Genomic DNA, 18602 nt, shown 5'->3' with positions numbered 1-18602 from the left:
GTGTGTGTGTGTGTGTGTGTGTGTGTGTGTGTGTGTGTGTGTGTGTGTGTGTGTGTGTGTGTGTGTGTGTGTGTGTGTGTGTGTGTGTGTGTGTGTGTGTGTGTGTGTGTGTGTGTGTGTGTGTAAGTAAATAAGAGTGGAGCTGAAGTGGTGTCTTGGTGCAGAGGGATTCTCCGCGTGCTGAGATCTGAGAGAGGTGATCACCCCAGATGCCCATTAACATTATTTACACGCAACACGGGCCTCCATACCAAGCTGCGCCCCCGCGGAGGCCAACTCTTGACCCCTGCTGCTGCTCACGCTGCTCAGACTAACCAGTGGAGCTGGCAGAGCACAGCACATTCATCTCCATACAATACATACTGTACATATATGCATACATACATACATACATACATACATGCATACATGCAGAAGAAGGCATCATATACCCAGACTCAAGCATCATACGGTTGCTGGTGTCTGTGGAATTGTAAGCCGTGCCCCCTGGTTGTGACCTCTGCTGCAAACCGAGGCCTGGACCTGCAGAGTGTGGGTGTGTGTGTTTGTGTTTGTGTGTGTGTGGTAGTGTGTGTGTGTAGTGTGTGTGTGTTTGTAGTGTGTGTGTGTGTGTGTGTGTGTGTGTGTGTGTGTAGGGGGGGGGGGGGTTGCTGCTGCTGCCTACTCATGATGAGGACTGCAGGGGAGGTGGGGTATAGTAGATGAGCTGAAATGAGGGCAAGGAGGAAGGTGGAGATAGCAGAGTTTGGTATGCAGTGAACACACACACACGCACACACACTCACTCACACACATGTGCACACACACATACTGTACACACATACACAAGCACGCAAAGCAAATAAATAAATGCAAGTGCTGCACACATCAAAAATGTGCACTTGCAATTTTTGTGTACAAAAATGTACACACACATGCACACACAGCAAATACTGTATATGCACACGCTCACATGCATACTTATACACACACAGACATTGAATACACACAGACACACACACACACACACTCACTCACACACACTCACCCACTCACACACACTCTCTCTCGCATGCACATACAGCATATATGTATACACACTCATATGCTTACACACACAAACAAACACACACATTCTCTCACTCACTCTTTCTCTCTCTCTCACACACACACATACACACACACACACACACCCAGAGCGGTTGTTGCTGCTGCAGGATGCTGGTGTGTCTCCAGGCTCTGGTGTCTCTGGGCTCTGGGCGGATGAGGGGCTGAATCTGAAGCTCCTGGGCCTTCAGTGGGAAACAGTGCTGAGATGCGGAGGGATTACTGGACCCAGAGTGTCAGTGGAAAATTGGATTTTTAGCGAAAGAGCCATTAAAGCATGAAGAAGAGAACAGCAGTGAGGAAAGAGAGAGAGAAAGAGAGAGAGAGAGAAAATGAGGGAGGGAGAGAGAGAGATGAAGGAAAGAAAGAGGGATGGAGAGGGAGAGAGAGAGAACGTGTGAAATTGGTGGTGGTGGTGGTGGTGGGCCAGGGTGTGTGTGTGTGTGTGTGTGTGTGTGTGTGTGTGTGTGTCCATGAGGAGATGGGGGGGGGGGGGGGTGTTAGACTAAGAGTGTTAGTTTTGTGCAGCTGCTCATGAATTTTTCAGAATTGGAGATATGTGTGCCGAGAGAGAGGACCTCTTCCTCTGAGCTAATCCGCTGGATTCAGGATACGTTCGTTAGAAGGTGCCAGGGCATGTCTGATTTTGTGTGTGTGTGTGTGTGTGTGTGTGTGTGTGTGTTTGTGTGTGTGTGTGTGTGTGTGTGTGTGTGTGTGTGTGTGTGTGTGAGGTCTCTGTGTATACAGCATTAAATGCGGCACTTTGTGAAGATGTAACAGTGTGAGGATGGGGAGACAGTAAATGCTGAGGGATTTTCAGCTCAACACATGCAGTTATGTGTGCGTCCGTCCACATCTGTGTCTCAATCCTCCAGCACATGTACACACAAACACACACACAGTCACATCGACACTCACACACTCACACACATCATGCACACTTACATGCGCACACACAAATACACACTCACTCACACACATACACATGCACATACTAACACACACGCACATACAAACACACTCACTCACACTCATGCAAACACACATCTCACTCACACATGCGCACACACCAACACACACAGGGAGAGAGAGAAAGAGAAACAGTGCAACGTGGGCTCGGATTGTTTTTCAGCCCGAGGGGTACTCCAAACTCTCCATTAACTTAGATAGATATGCCTGAGTGCACAAGTGTGCACACCAACATCTGGATATGCAGAGTGCTTTCCTCACCTCCATCGTTATCTTTGTGTGTGTGTGTGTGTGTGTGTGTGTGTGTTTGTGTGTGTCTGTCTATCTTTGTGTGTGTGTGTCTTTTTGTGTGTGTGTCTTTGTGTGTGTGTGTGTGTGTGTGTTTGGCTGTGCATCGCTGCTCTCTCCTAAATCGGCTCCCAGTGCGAGCTGACAGCCGGCGCTTATGGCAGCCACACCTGACGTAGCTGTAGGTAATCCAATCTCACAGCAGCCAGCAGGCTGGGGCCGCGCACCCCAAAGTGACTTTTCTGACATCTTATTCGTCTCTCTCTCCCACACACACACACACACACACACACACACACACACATACACACACACCTACACACATTTATTTTCCTGCCTGGGCAGTCTTTCAGTCAGTCCGTCAGTCATCCATGAATAAACAGATCTCTGCAGCACCTGTCACACACAGTCCAGCACACATTCCCTGACGCTACACGGATAACAACTCTCTTCTCTGTCTTGTTCTCTCAGTCCGTCATGCTCCTCTCTTTCCCTTTCTCTTCTCTGTCTCTCTTGTTCTCTCAGTCTGTCTTCTCTTCTCTTTCTCTTCTCTTTCTTTCCTTTTCCCCTGTCCCCTGTTTATTTTAATTCTCACATCTCTGTATCTGTTAATTGTGCCAGACAATCAGCCTCAGTGGATTTGTATACAAAACATGTTTGCAATGCAATGGATGGATATCAAAACCAGTGTAAATGTTTTGTCTTTTTCCCTTGTCTCTCCTTTCTTCTCTTGTCTCTCCTTTCTTCTCATGTTCTTGTCTTTCTCTCTCTTCTCTCTCTCTCTCTCTCTCTCTCTCTCTCTCTCTCTCTCTCTCTCTCTCTCTCTCTCTCTCTCTCTCCCTCTCTCTCTCTCTCTCTTTCTCTCAATTCAATTCAATTCAATAAAGATTCATGAACATTATTGCCAAAGCTCAATTACATGTACACACGTAAGAGCTTAAAGAAAATAACTAAATGTTTAACATGTACTTCTCTCCGTCTCTCTCTCTCTTCATGCCCCTCTCTGTAGTGAGTAAGCTGCGCGTGCACAAGACCAATCAGAGCCTGCAGCTGCTGGAGGACGGCCGCGTGCGCCTCAACTGCTCCGTGGCGTCCCAGACCAGCCAGGAGTCCCAGTACTCCGTCCAGTGGTACGCCCGCCGGGCTCGGACCGAGCCGGAACCCCCGGCGGTGGCGGCGGCGGTGGCAGCGGCGGCAGTGCCCGCGGCGGTGCCCGCTCTGGAGCCCGGGGTGGGGGCGGGCGACCCCGACGAGCTGCTCCTGCGCATCGACCGCTCGGGCGCCTTCGAGTACGGCGCCTACGCCGAGGAGGAGCGCCTGCGCAGCCGGCTGCAGGCCGAGCGGCCGTTGCCGCGGCAACACAGCCTGACGCTGCACCGCGCCGAGACCAGCGACTCGGCCACCTACTACTGCCTGGTGGAGGAGTGGCTCACCGACCCGGACGGCGCCTGGTACCGGGTGGCCCGCGAGGCGTCCGGCTTCACCCACGTGCTGGTCAAGAGGCCCGGTAAGACTCGGGGGAGATGGGGGGAGAAACGGGGGAGAGTGTAAAAAGGGTCGAGTCAACCGTACACTCCACCTCAAGCTTCACAGTAAAAATAAAAAAATACATGACAAGCATATAACATAACATCATATTTGTTTATTTTACCTTGAATATTAAGATCTTATGTTATTATTAAAAACGATATATGAGCATAATAAGAACGAATGCCCATGTGTAAAGGACATTAATGGCTCTGAGGGCAGACAGAACAGTTGTGTTTTTGTTATTGTTTAATAAAACATCCGACATCTTGTCGCAGAAAGACGCAGCAAATAGCACTTACACAGCCACTTGAAGCCTACCGTGAGTGAGTGAGTGTCAATACCAGCTCTGATCCCCTGAGCACAAACAGTATACCATTCCAGTCCAAATCAGCGCAGCTTTATACAGTATTCACCGCTGAAGGAGAGCAAAGCGAAGTGTTTTGTTATTGTCTGTGTTTGTGTTTGGCCAAATAACATGGCCTTGGGGCCTATGTACACACATTTCAACAGTCAAATAAAATGATGAGGTATTAGTCTTGTTGAATCTTGGTTTAGCTCTTTCGCCTCAAGGCATTAAAGTATTAGCACAAAAAAAAAAAAAAAAAAAAAAACACACAGCATAGGGAATAAATATAGCATAACAGAGCGCTAACCGATAAGTAAATATAGCATAATGATAATGTGTGTGCAAACATCACCCAGAGCCATGTAGAGGAGAGGATGAGCTCCCATGAAAAGTAAAGGGTAACCTGCCTACAGTACAGTATGTGCTCCCCCACAGCATTGTGGACTCTGGACGTTGTCCAGGTACAGGGCAGGCAATCCCCCCCCAGGCTAGTTTGGCACTGTGCCCTGTGCAGCGACACCATGGGAGATGGATATTATTATGATTATTATTATTATTATTATTGTAGTAGCAGGGCCGCTCAGGGACCCGCACTCACTCTGGGATGTACTAATGGTGAAGTGCTACGCGTTATATGTGCAGTGCATGTAGAGAGTAGAGAGAGCACACAAACCTCTACACCTGATGCACACACACACACACACACACACACACACACACATACACACACATACATACATGCATATAGACACACACACACACACACACACACACACACTCATACACACACATACATGCATATGGACACACACACACAAACACATACAGTACACCCTCTCTCACACACCTACACACACATATAGACACACACACACACACACACACACAGAGTTGGCTGTGCTACACCTTGGTATTTCCAGGAGGGTAATGTAGTGTAATTGACAGTATGGCGGTGTGCCCCCAGGCCGTGTGTACAGTACAGTACAGTATGTGTGCGTGAGTGTTGGCCCAGGTCCAGCGGGGGGCCTGTGGAGCGGAGTGGAGTGGAACGGTGCGGTGTGGAGCGGTGCGGTGTGAAGCTCCCCGGGGGATTGTTTTCTCTGTGCAGAGACAGAGACAGAGAGAGCGAGAGAGAGAGACGGGCAGCCGTGTCAGCACCGTCCACCACCTCAGGCCTCTCCCAGCAGGCCACAGCTAGCCCTCGGCTCATCACTCATGAGGGTGTGTGTGTGTGGGTGTGTGTGTGTGTGTGTGAGAGAGAGAGAGAGAGAGAGAGAGAGAGAGAGAGAGAGAGAGAGAGAGAGAGAGAGAGAGAGAGAGAGAGAGAGAGAGAGAGAGAGAGAGAGAGAGAGAGAGAGAGAGAGAGAGAGAGAGGGGTGTGTGTGTGTGTGTGTGTGTGTGTGCGAGTGCGAAAGCAAGTGAGAGTTAGAGCTTGAGCGAGTTTGAGTTATACAGAGTTATATTGAGTTCTAGTTGACGTAATCAGTGCATGAGTTCTTTCTATACAGTGCATGTGTAGGTCGCTTTGCTTTTTGGTATGTACAGCAACACGTCTGAAGTCTGTTTTCATTTTGACTGTATGCTGAACTGAGTCTTGATTGATGAGGGCTGGGGGATGAATTTAAATAAGTTTAGCATAAGGCCGCATCAAAACAAATTGTGAGAGAGCAGCCTACCTATAGTAATGGGGCTGTTGCACTGATTGTAAATTACAGTGCTTCAACTGTGCTTTCTGCTCTTTTCCCCAGTTAGCGCTGTTCTAGCCATAGCTGGTGGTTCTAGCTAGCCACATGTGGCTGCAGCGGTTAGCATGGCTAGTTTGCTGGCTGGGTTTGTGAGTGCGGTGCAGTGACTGTGACCGTGGTCGTGGCTGTGCTTAGCGACTCCTGCTGCCACTTTTGCTGCTCTGCCGCTCACACACGGCACAGTGGACCACCTTAAACCCCTCCCTCAACAGGCTGTGGCCATCCAGCCATATCCCATAATAACCCCCCTCCCTCCATCCCCCCAATCCCATCCCCTCCTCCTGGCCGTCCTTGTAAAAAGCCTCGTCTCGCTCTGATGACCTCATCACGTGTGCACCTGCCCCTGGCCGGGCCCAGGTGTCCACGGGAGCGTGGCTTGTGAGGGCGGCGTGGCGCGAGATGCCCCCAGGCCCGGGGCCAAGCATGCTGGGCACACGCTGGGCACACGCTGGACACGCGCCACTCTGCCCTCTGGCTCGCGGTTGTGTCGCTTGCTCTCTTCTCTGCCCTCGCTTCCTGTGTGTGTGTGTGTGTATATACTGAATGTGTGTGTGTGTGCGTGTGTGTTTGTTTGTGTGTGTGTGGTGTGTGTGTGTGTGTGTGTGTGTGTGTGTGTGTGTTTGCGTGTGTTTGCGTGTGTGTGTGTGTGTGTTTGCGTGTGTGTGTGTTTGTGTGTATATTTGTGTGTGTATAAGTTTGTGTGTGTGTGTGTGTTCCCGTGCATATGTTTGTGTGTGTGTGTGTGTGTGTGTGCGCTTTCCTCTGTGCTTCATTGTACCACGATGTGTGTGTGTGTGTGTGTGTTGTTTCTCCGGGCCTTCCCCTAGGTGCTCTCTTTGTGTTCTTTATCTGACTCTCACTCATTCCACTTTCCCCTCTTGTTTTCCTCTCCCTCTTCACTTGCTCTCTTCTCTTTGATTCTCCCTCTCCGCTCCTGCTCACATCTCCTCTTTTCTTCCCCTCTTTCTCTGTCTTCCTTTCATAACCCTCATTGTTTTTCTTTTCTTTTCTTTTCTTTTCCACTTTCTTTTCTATCCATCTCCCTCTTTCTCTGATTCATTTACTCTGCTCCAACATTCATGTCTTTCCTCCTCTCTCTCTCTCTCTCTCTCTCTCTCTCTCTCTCTCTCTCTCTCTCTCTCTCTCTTTCTCTCTCTCTCTCTCTCTCTCTCTCCCTCTCTCTTTCTCTCTTTCTCTGTCTCTTTTTTCCTCCTCTTTCTCATCTCTCTTTACTCTCTATCTCTCTCTTCTTCCCTCTGTCTGTCTCCTTCTCTCCTTTCTCTCTCTGGCTCACAGCAGTCCTCACAGCCAGTGTGCTTTCCTCAACATTGCCCCAAAAACAAACAGGTTATCACCTCTCTGATGTCCCAGAGACCAATCTGTTGTGCCGTATGTCCTGGGGGCCATTAATAAGATGCAGGGTGAACGCAGCGGGCGGCCGTGGCATCTGCCCGACCAAAAATGTTTGAAGGTCAGAGAAGGTGATTTTTGGCAGAGTTGGGCCCTGGCTCATCTTTTATTTAACATGGTGTGGGCTCTACTGCAGTACGGTTTTTCCTCTTGGCTTTGCTGAAGCAAGCACGAGCACACAAATACATAGATATAGACACACACACACACACACACACACACACACACACACACACACACACACACACACACACACGCATGCACAGCTGATATTCTGAGGGAGTGTTCTTAGCCCTGAAAACCTCACTTTTTCTGCAGTCTTGTAACAGAATATCAACGCACAGTTTCTGTCTCCAGTATTTCCAAGCCTTCATCAATCATTCCATAATTTCTTCCCAGTCTCTTGATCCACACATGCATACACACACACACACACACACACACACACACACACACACACACACACACACACACACACACACACTCACACACACACACACACACACACACACACACACACTCACGCACGCTCATGCACACACCAACACCACCACCACATTTATACTGTGTGCGCACGCACACAGAAACCAGCATTGTAAACCCAGTAACTTAAGCTTCTGGTACCAGTTCATGGGTACAAAAAACAGCTTTTTCTCCATATGTGGTGACTGACAATTATCACAGAAATTGAGCAGAATTTTGCAAGAGCCATTGCTCTTGGCTTAGAGAGACCAGCAATCTACAAACCCCTGACTGCTAGTCTGTGGACAGTACCTAGGCTTCCAAATATATACACCGACAACTTACATTTGTACCCAGGCGGTACAAAAATGTCTTTGAGTGGCTGATACTTTAAAAGCTGGGTAAGGTAGGCTTCCTCTAGACTGCAGTCAAATGCACAGCCTACTTCAAGAATGGTTACTTCTCTGCTGTCCTCATCAGCAACAACAGTATCTGGCTTTTTTTCAGCGACATTTGAAAACACATTATTTCCACTATTACAGAGTTTGAACATGCAATGTGAGACACATACATTCCTGTATATTTTTTTAAGCGGTGAAGCATATGAAATGACGACCTCAACTAGTAAGTCGACAATTCTCTCATGTCTGGCAATGTACATTCCCTCACACACATAACAGCCATTCAGAACATGAGACAGGGATTCAATAATTAACATATATACATGTACATGCATGTCCATACACACACCACAGAGACCCACATGCATACTCCCACACAAACTCCCACACATACTTCCCTTCTACTTACTGATCCATACCTACGTACCCACTGCCATCCCCTGTCAATCTCTTGATCCTCAGTCACCCTTAGCTCATAGCAACACACACACACACACACACACACACACACACACACACACACACACACACACACACACACACACACACACACACACAGACACACACACATGTACACACACCTCTTCTCCTTCAATCTCTTTCACCACACTTATCCTTGCCAAGCAACTAAGCTTCATCATCCAGCATCAAGTCGCAAGCTCATTTTCTCACCCAGCTGCTCCTGTGTTTATATGTAGATGTGTTCGGAAAACTAGCAAACTAGATTTCCCCCAAGAGTTCAAGCCTGGCTGCTCTCATTAAATATTATATTACCCGGATACAGCGTAGCGGTAGCCAGGGCAATCAACTGTCAGTAAAAAACAGATAGCAGATAGCATTTTCAAAAAAATAAAAATTAACGAGGAAAAGTGTGCCACGTCTAATCTGTTGTGACTTAAGCCATAGGCCGTACTTTTGTTTTGTTTGTTTGTTTGTTGTTGCTGTCTTTCTTAGCTTCTCTGCTTTTGTCGTTCGAGTCGAGGAGTTGAAGTGCGAGGCACCCCGTGCGCTCCACACTTATTTTTAGTCTGATCTCACACCGGCTCAGGAGCAAAGATGTGAGGACGCGACACGACGAGATGTGAGGGACTCTTCATCCATTGGGCCTCCACCCACGCGCCTCTTAAATTAGACTCCCGCCGTGACGCGGTCGTTAGGTGACAGGGTTAAGGAGACTGTCTGGGCGCGTTTGTGTCATGTTTTTTAAGCAATTCATATTTTACTAAAAACTTTTTTTAAAATGAAAAAAAAAAAAAAAAGCTAAATCTTATTTAGTAACGTTTTCTAGCCGGAGGTGACAAGGCAGGAGTTGTGTGCGGGGAGCTTTTAAGGAATGCAAATCTGTGTGTGAATCTGGCTGGCTGTTTTTAGATTTAGTGTTGTTTCCACTTTCGCTTAAGTGTCGCTGATTTGTGCTTTAAGGAGAGCGAGTGTGTTGACGGTTTGCTAACTGTGTATGATTCTCCCATTAAAACTAAATTGGTTTGAAACAAGTGCAAGTACAGATGTGTCAACATGCCTCTCTTGCCTCTGAGCAAATGCCTGCAAACCATGCCACTGAACACACACACACACACACACACACACACACACACACACACACACGCACACATAAACAAATTATGAACACGTCCCCTCACTCACCTACACACACGCACACACACACACACACACGCACACACACACACACATACACACACACGTACACATCCTCCTGCCTTTAAAGCACTGAAGAAAGTCTGAAATCTAAGTCAGTGTTTCTTTAGCATGCTAAAGGGCGGCACCACCACCACACATGTGTACTCTCTCTTCCTTCGCCTCTGGAGACCTCTGGGGACTCATCACAGCTTTTAAATCTTTTAAATCGGGTGTGTGGCCAATCAGGCGAAGCGGGACATCTCAGATTAATTACCCGAGCTCATGTAATTGACTCATCAAGGGCATCTGCAGCATCTAACAGCAATCAGGTGGAACCTCATTACAGGATAAGGGTCAGGGAACTGTCAAGAACTCCCTGAACTTCCTGTAGGGGAGAACTTTTGGGCTTCACCCTTAATGAACTAATGTGAGGAAGGAAACCCCACCGACGGTGCTACCGTTCACTCAATTGAATGCTCCCAGTCAAGTTTGTACCGGTCATAGGGTACAGCACAGTGAGTATAGGGTCAGTGTAACTCATCCTAGTTTGAAAAAGTGGGAAAAGAATCAAAGGATCGAACAGGGTTTACAGCATTCTGAAGAGCTTTGATCCTAATTAAGTTCTAATTCTGTCCATGTAGGTTTGTCCATTTTACTTGGTAAATAGACTGCATTTCCATAGCACCTCTCCTCTCAGCACACTGCAAGGGGATCAGTGTCTTGCTCAAGGACACTTCAACAGGGTCGGCAGGAATCAGGCTTGAACCAGGTCCAGATATTGACGTCGGCGATCCACAGGACAAGTGTCCCACTCTTGACTTTAGTCTAATTTACTTTTTACCTCCGCCAAGGAGGTTATGTTTTCATCAGGGTTTGTTTGTTTGTTTGTCTGTTTGTCTGTCTGTCTTCCACTGAAATGGTCAGGGAAGGTCAGAAATGACCCAGGGTAGAAACGATAACATTTTTGGGAGTGATCCGTCGGGATTCCGGAGCCGTTTATGTTTTTCGCTTAGCGGTGTAATGTCATGGTATGGCCACATGGCGATCTGAATAGTTTAAAATGGGTCAAAATGTATGACAACCTAGGAAGAACAATACAGGCGGAGGTCTGCGCTCTCTGAGTGCTTTTCTAGTTAGTTGTAGTCTTCTATCATCATCATGTACTGTAGTTCAGGTCATTCTAACCCAATGTCCTTCTCCTTCTGTCCGATCCCCAAACAGAGGCTCGCCTGCAGGTGGAGGAGTCCGAGTCCAACGTGACGGTGGAGGAGTCCGGCTCCATCCGGCTGGGCTGCAGCATCCCCACGCAGTCGGCGCGCGACTCCCGCTTCTCCGTCTCCTGGTACGTGGCGAGCGCGGACGACAGCGGCGTCGCCGGCGGCGACCACGAGTGCGTCTTCTCCATCGGCCACGACGCCGTCTTCGGCAACGGCAACTGCAGCCCCACCGAGCCGCCGGGCCCCGAGTCGCGGCTGCAGTTCGAGCGCACGACCTCCGACCTCTACACGCTGACCGTCCAGAAGGCGCGGGCGGCCGACGCGGGCGCGTACTACTGCCACGTAGAGGAGTGGCTGCTCAACCCGAGAGGGGCCTGGTACCGGCTCACCACCAACAACTCTGGCATCACCATCGTCAACGTGCTCCAGAAAGGTACGGGCTTCAGAGATACATTGTTTTTTCTTTTCAGTATTTAAATTCATTTAAATATATGAATGTCTCTCTGTCTGTCTGCCTGCATGTGTGTGTTTCTGTGTGTTTACCTGCCTACGCCTATGTCTATGAATTTGGCATTGACATTGACAAGACTATAATATTACCAAAGCAAAAGACATGCAACAGACATGAACAATAATGCATACAAATGCTAGTATGGGGCAGATAAACCTCAAATAGGGTGATGGACTTAATCACACTATCTTCATCTGTATGTATTTATGTTCATCAGTCTCTCTATCACTCTCTCACCCTCTTCTCTCTCATGTGTGCATACACACATACAACCCCCCCCTCCCCCCTACACACACACACACACACACTCACATATACACACGCAAACCCATTTACCAGAACAGTAAGAGCTCGTGCCTGTGGGAGCTCTGATGTGGTTCTAGGAGAGCCACAGCCTCCTCCAGTGGCATTAGTAGGCTGGCCGTGAGTCCGCAGGAGGTCTAATCACAGTTAACTGTTATCTGAAGCAATTTGTCTGCGTGGGAAAGACAATATGGCTCTCGCGAGCGGAGCGGCCCGATAGAGAGGATCTGATATGCATGAGTGAAGATGGTAGAGCCAGGGCCAGTGTCCTTTTAAAGGCCCTCTCACTAAGCTGCAGGCACCCCACAGAAAGACATGTGCTTTTCAGCCGATTAATATTAATATGCGTCACATTAATATTCATGAGCATGTCCTCACACTCTCTTTTTGCCTGCTCTCTCTCTCACCCTCTGTGCGTGAGTCTCGCTTACTTTGGCTTTAGCTAGTTTCATTCATCCTCCACTCACATTCTCTTCATCATTTTTTTTATTTTCTCTCTCTCTCTCTCTCTCTCTCTCTCTCTCTCACACACGCGGTTTCTTCTTTTATTCCTCTATCGCCATTTATTCCCCTCCCCTTCCCTCTCTCTTTTCATCTCAAATTCAAATAAGCTGTATTGGTATTCTGACATTACAGGCATTTGTGTTTATAAAGCAGAGATGAAAGACTGAACACATAACATCAACTGTGTGATTTCTTCTTCTTCTTCTCTCTCCCTCTATATCTCTCTTTTCCCATTATTCATATATCTCTCTAACTCTCTCTCTGTCTCATCTCTCTCTTCTCTCCCTCTCTATCTCCCTCTTTCTCCCTCTCCCTTCCCCCACACTCTCTCTCTTCCTCTTTCCCTTGCTCTCTCTCACTCCCTCTCTCTCCTTCCCTCTCCCTCCCTCTCTCACTCCCTCTCTTCCTCTCTCTCTCCCTCCCTCTCTCTCTCTCTCTCTCTCTCTCTCTCTCGCTCTCTCTCTCTCTCTCTCTCTCCATAGCCTCCAGCCTGCAGTCGGTGGTGTGTTACAACGACTCGCTCTTCTACTTCGTCTTCTTCTACCCGTTCCCCATCTTCGGCATCCTGCTCATCGCCGTGCTGCTGGTGCGCTACAAGAGCCGCAGCCACAGCAAGAGCCAGGAGGGCAAGAACGGCGCCCCCTTGCTGTGGATCAAGGAGCCGCACCTCAGCTACTCGCCCACCTGCCTGGACCCGCCGGCCCTCAGTCTGCACCCCGGGTCCGTGGAGTAAGGGGCCTTACTCGCGTCGCGTCGCCCGGCCCAAAACCCACAGACCCAGGCGTCTGGTGCTGTCTCTCTCACTCTCTCTCTCTCTCACTCTGTCTCTCTATCCCTCTTTTCTTTGTCTCTATCTCTCTGACTTTACCTTCACACCTTCTCTACATGGAGGTCTCTTGTCTCTCTGTCTTTTCTGTCTCTCTCTCTCTCTCACTCTCTCTCACTCTCTCTATCGTTTGGCTTGTCCCCATGACGACACCCCTCCCCAGAGTCTCTCTGTGTCTGGGATTTCGCCTCCGCTCCCGGCCCGGCCTGCCATCGTGCGCTCTCTCTATCTCTCTCTCTATCTCTCGCTCCCCCCTTCCGTTGATCAATCCGTCCAACGTTTTAAAGAAGAAAAGAAACAAACACACACACAAAAAACACGAACATACAGACAGACATGAATACCGCCCTCCAGGTCGTCGCCATGGCTACATCTACTGCTGAGGAGATATGGTTGTCTGATGTGGCTGAGTTGGTAATCTTCTTTTTTCTTTTTTTTTCTTATTTTATTTTCTTATTTTTGTTCATGATCACCAACCCCCCCCCCCCCCCCCTTTTCAATGCCAACTGATTTCACACATTTTGATGGACAATCAGCCCAGAGCAGGCTTTGAAGGGAGGATGTTTTGGACCGAACAGTACTGGCATCATCCTCCCCTTTGCTATAACTTTTATTTTCTTTCCTCTTTACCCATGTCGACTGCAAGTTAAGAGTTGCAATTGTTTTCATGCTTTTTTTTGTAGACGTATTTTTTTTTTTGTGATATTTTTGGTCGGACTTGTTTCAAAACACTAGCTGAAGTATATAGTTGCTGGACTATCACAGTCTGAAGAAGGATTATTATAGAAGGCAGAAACACTACGAATTTAAGACACTGACAGTGATCTGTGATTTCTGTCTCCCTCAATCTCTCTTTTTGTCTCCCACCTTCCCCACGCTGACGGTATGCGTTTCACCACTGATCCCAGACCTGTGTCTGTCTGGAGTGATAGGATACCGATTATGAAGAGTTGTTATCCCCCCACCTGCTCACACACACACACACACACACACACACACACACACACACACACACACACACACCAACTCCTGCTGACTCTTGTCTGCTGGACTCGGACCAGGCACGTCTGCACTGCCAAAGACCCACAAACACTTGGCCAAACTCTTATCTGGGTGTTTAGACGCCTCCAGCCAGGAGCACCTTGGCCATCCCCCCGCGCGGAGGGTGGGAAGGGAGGAGGGGTGTATGGGGAAGGGGAAGGGGAAGGAAGGCATGGCATGGCATGGCATCCCTGCTGTTTGGATGTGGGTCCATCACGTGCGCTACTCGGTTAAAGGGAGAGAGAGGATGAGATGGAACCGCTTAAATCCGTCCCCACTAGGGAGGGGGAGAGAAGAAACGGACATGGAGAGTGTGTGTGTGTGTGTGTGTGTGTGTGTGCGTGTGTGTGTGCTTGTGCTTGTGCAAACATGAGTGTAGTGCTAGTGTCCAGGTGTTTCCCTGCCAGTTTTCAGGCTGATATGTGTATGATACTCCTAATCCGCTTAATGTGTTCTTTCTTTCTTTCTTTCTTTCTTTCTTTCTTCCTCGTTGAATTAATCCCTCTCTCCTGAAATGAAAGGGAGAAGGATGGGTGCCATCACCAGTTATTTCCTTAATCTCAACTCCTCAGCAAGGACATTGCTCTTGAAGGTTGTTGAGGGTTGTCATAAATGCCGTTGCTGTCGTGTATGTGTGTACAGTACGTACGTATGTATGTGTGTGTGTGTGTGTGTGTGTGTGTGTGTGTGTATACACTCCTCATTTTGCCACTGGTTTTGTATAATGGTGCCACTGTCAACTACATGAGAATGGACATGGATTTTTTAAAGGGATTAGAGGATGGAGATTGAATGTTGCCGACTGATGACTAACTGCTTGACCACAGCAGAGACTGTGCCAGGCCTGAAGAGGACTGAACGTTTCTTCGCTATACGTCTGCCTCGCTCTTGCCCGACTGAGCTCCACAGACTGAATTCTCTCCGTGCGAGAAGCCATCCTGGAGCGTCCGCAAGGCTTCAGAAGAGCTGGGAACTTTGACATGAGGAGTTGTCTTGGTGCCAAGACCCTGTTGGTTTTTTATTGGTGTTGTTATTTTTTTTCTTAGCTGTAGTAGATCTCACCACTGAAAAAAAAGGTTAAGAAAACTTTGAGGGAAGTTGAAGGCTTTCAGCCAAAAGCTTTGGTGTAAATAGGACTTCTCATCTCCCACCAAGGGATTATGGGAGCTGTAGTCTTGTAAAGGGCAAGGTTCTTAGTGCTGACGGATTGACCCATGGTGCAATTTAACACAACGCACACGTACCAACACAGCAGGCACAGTGCCCGCTGGAATCTTAAAAGGGGTGACATTTCACAATTAAAACAAATAAATAATATTGATTCATTGCCCAATCTCCCAAATTGCAACTCCAGAATTAAAATCAATAGCGACGAATGCTCGCTTTGGGAATAACAATTATGCCGCCCTCGGATGAGAGAGGAGGGAGGAACACGCAAGCGAGAGACAACAATGTGGTTTCATCTCCAACGTGTTTGTTTTGATAATTGGGTCCTCAAACACTCTCGCTTCAGTTACTACGTCTGAGTCCCCGCCAGCTCATGACGAAGATGAATTAGACAGCCCAATATTTTATATTCCACGCTCCGATAGTGTCCTTTTTTTCCGCCTTCAAAACTGTCAATCTCTGGGCGTGAGAAATAAAGATACTTTTTTTTGCTGTTTGCTTTTTTTTTTGTATTTATTTATTTGATACTGTTTTTGTTTTCTTTCATCTATTTAATGAGATTAAAAGATTTTGTTAGTGAAAGCTTCAGACCACAAGAACACTACAAAGCAGGCTTTGATTGGTTAGCGAGGGGTGATTACTAGCCAATCGGATCATTTTCCCCCATTGTAGTCCAAATGGACATTCCCACTAACACAGGCTTGTTTCCCAAGGTCGAGTAAACATACTCAAACCTCTCAAACCTTTTCAAGGTCGCCACATCATGGAACGCAGAGTCCGAGAACGCAGGGGAGGCCTGTAACGTTATTTTCGTAGAACCCGACTCGTAAGAAAGCGTTCTATCTAGGAAGCATGCTTGACTTTGGGAAACAGCTACAGAGATGATCACAGGTCAGGTCCACTCATGATGATGTCATTAACATGGGCCAGCATCAGACGAGACTTTTTTTACGAACTCCCCAGCCAAGCGGCTTGGTTCTGTGTAAACAGTATTGTTGACATTACTGATTCAACCATATGTACAGGGGACTTAAAAAGCAAAACTTAAGTAAAACAAACAAAAAAAAAGAAACCAACTTAACACAACCGAGGGTCCTCTTGAAGCTTGTTGGTTGTCTTGTTTTATTTATTGAGATGTACTGTGACGCTTAGTTAGGGTATGTGAACTTAACATAGCAGTGCGTAGATGGAAGAGACTTCATTGTGAACTACAGTGGCTAGAAAGGGACACCATCTTTGCTGGAGAAGGGCCCTGAGCAATTAACGAGGGATGTGTTGGGCGAGGAGAGCCGTGGTCGGGCAAAGCCGTGGCGGTGTATCGACATCGTCATGGCAACAGCACTGGCTTGGGTTCGGAGAAAGGTCATTGGTCTGCCCTCTCCGCGCGCTCTCTCCCACTCAGTGTCCAGATGTATAGTGCATGACGTGAGCGGAGGCATCGTGGTGATGTTGTTGAACTGTCGAGCGTTTTGTGTGTCTCTGACATCACACCGAATCAGTGGCAGCCACTCCACACTCCTGTGTTTGGGGGGGGGGGGGGGGGGTAGCTGTGGGTCTTGATGCTCGGGGCAGTAGTGTATGTATGTGTGTGGGGTAGGGACAGAGGGGTGGTGTTGCACTCTAGAACATCATCATATTCACTTTTTTAGCAGTGACAACGTAAGCTGACTTCACTGATTTCACAACACTGCCCCCATCCACACATAGAGTTTATCCCCATAGAGCTCGCTATTAAAGCAAATGTGTTGTTCCTATCTGGACATGGAGATGTGTTAAAAGAAACACACAAGTTGTGTTGTTTTCAACACATTTGTTTTAAGAGTGTAGTGATAGAATGCTGTTGCCATGGATATGGGCTGCATTCCCTGATAGCATCCTCTCTCTATCATTCTTTGATAGCAGTGGTTGAATGTCAGAAGACGTAATGTTTTGTTTCACTAGAAACAGAAAAGGTGTATTTTCAGAGGATGCAATCTATGCACAGTAGAGCACAGCAAGGTCTGACAGTTCTGCTAGATGAGGTCACAGATTCTGTTTTTCCATTTCTCTTAATTACACAGATTTGTCATTTCACAAGATTTATAGGGCAGTCTCAGACTAGCAAAAAAAAAGAAAGAAAACTCAGATTTTAGAGATTTTGTGCCAACACCATCCCCGGTTGCATTGCATTGCATTGCAAATTGTGTGTTGTTTTTTTGTTTGTTTGTTTGTTTGTTTGTTTGTTTGTTTTTACATTCCAAAATGGGTCCCCGGATCGAGAGGAGACACCCCAAACTCCCCTCACACAGGAAATGGAAGGCTGGGCTTGTGTTTGTGATGTCCTCAACGGTGCCGCTGTTCTTTGAGCTGTACACTACTTAAACGCTGAACTCTGACTTGTGTTCCTATTATCTTCTTTTTTTGTAGTACTACATACTCTCTGCAGACTCATAATGTTCTCACAATGTTGTACATACATGACGAGGGCTGCATGTTCATGGCTATGTGCTGGCTCTGTTTCAAGAAAAAAAAAGAAAAAAGAAAAAAAAAACAAAGATAAAAAAATCATTGTGGTGATGTGTGTTCAGCCAGTGCTGCTTTTTTCTCTCCCAAGTGGTGTATTTTTATGTTTTTTAATTTTTGTTCATTTTTAAAAATTGACAGAAATTGTGCACTGAACGAAAAAAAAAATGGCCATAGCTTTTTGAAATGCTTATTTGTGTTTATGTTGTATTACTTTTTCCACTTTTGATTAGTTTTTTTTTGTTTGTTTGTTTTCTTTTTTTTGCTTTTTATATATATATCTATATATATTGAGTTGTAGCAGTCGCTGAATCTATGAAAAGGCACTTTGCTATTCTGTCAGTTTATTGCAATAAAAACATTCAGTGCATTCTGCTCTCCTCTTGTGTCTGATTCAGAGAGAGACCCTCCATATGCTCACTTGTCCAGGTATTATTTGGCCATGAAGAAGTCTGTTAGTATTGTAAGGTTGTTCAAACTCACCCCGTAAGAGGATAACGATGCCATATGCTCTCACTTGTCCAGGTATTATTTGGCCATGAATAAGTCCGTTAGTATTGTGTAAGGTTGTTCAAACTCACCCCGTAAGAGGATAACGATGCCATTTTTCTAATGCATTTTTGCACTTTTATGTACATATCGAATGGCTTTTATCA

The 18602-nt window shown here is 47.2% G+C and overlaps 1 protein-coding gene across 1 annotated transcript in view; it reads left to right on the top strand.

The window, feature by feature from the left end:
- The window catches only part of igsf3 (immunoglobulin superfamily, member 3), a 185102-nt gene extending 166781 nt beyond the window's left edge, over window positions 1–18321 (top strand). Inside the window, exons 7-9 of the mRNA XM_062534772.1 lie at window positions 3353–3850; window positions 11097–11525; window positions 12893–18321. Coding sequence (XP_062390756.1) covers window positions 3353–3850; window positions 11097–11525; window positions 12893–13143 — 1178 coding nt within the window. The 3' untranslated portion in view covers window positions 13144–18321. The remainder of the gene's footprint in view (window positions 1–3352; window positions 3851–11096; window positions 11526–12892) is intronic.
- The last annotated feature ends 281 nt before the right edge of the window (window positions 18322–18602 follow it).

This window comes from Sardina pilchardus, chromosome 4 (genome assembly GCF_963854185.1).
Source record: "Sardina pilchardus chromosome 4, fSarPil1.1, whole genome shotgun sequence".
Taxonomy (NCBI): domain Eukaryota; kingdom Metazoa; phylum Chordata; class Actinopteri; order Clupeiformes; family Clupeidae; genus Sardina; species Sardina pilchardus.
Note: the sequence above shows the minus strand (reverse complement) of the source record. Positions and strands in the feature narration are given on the sequence as shown.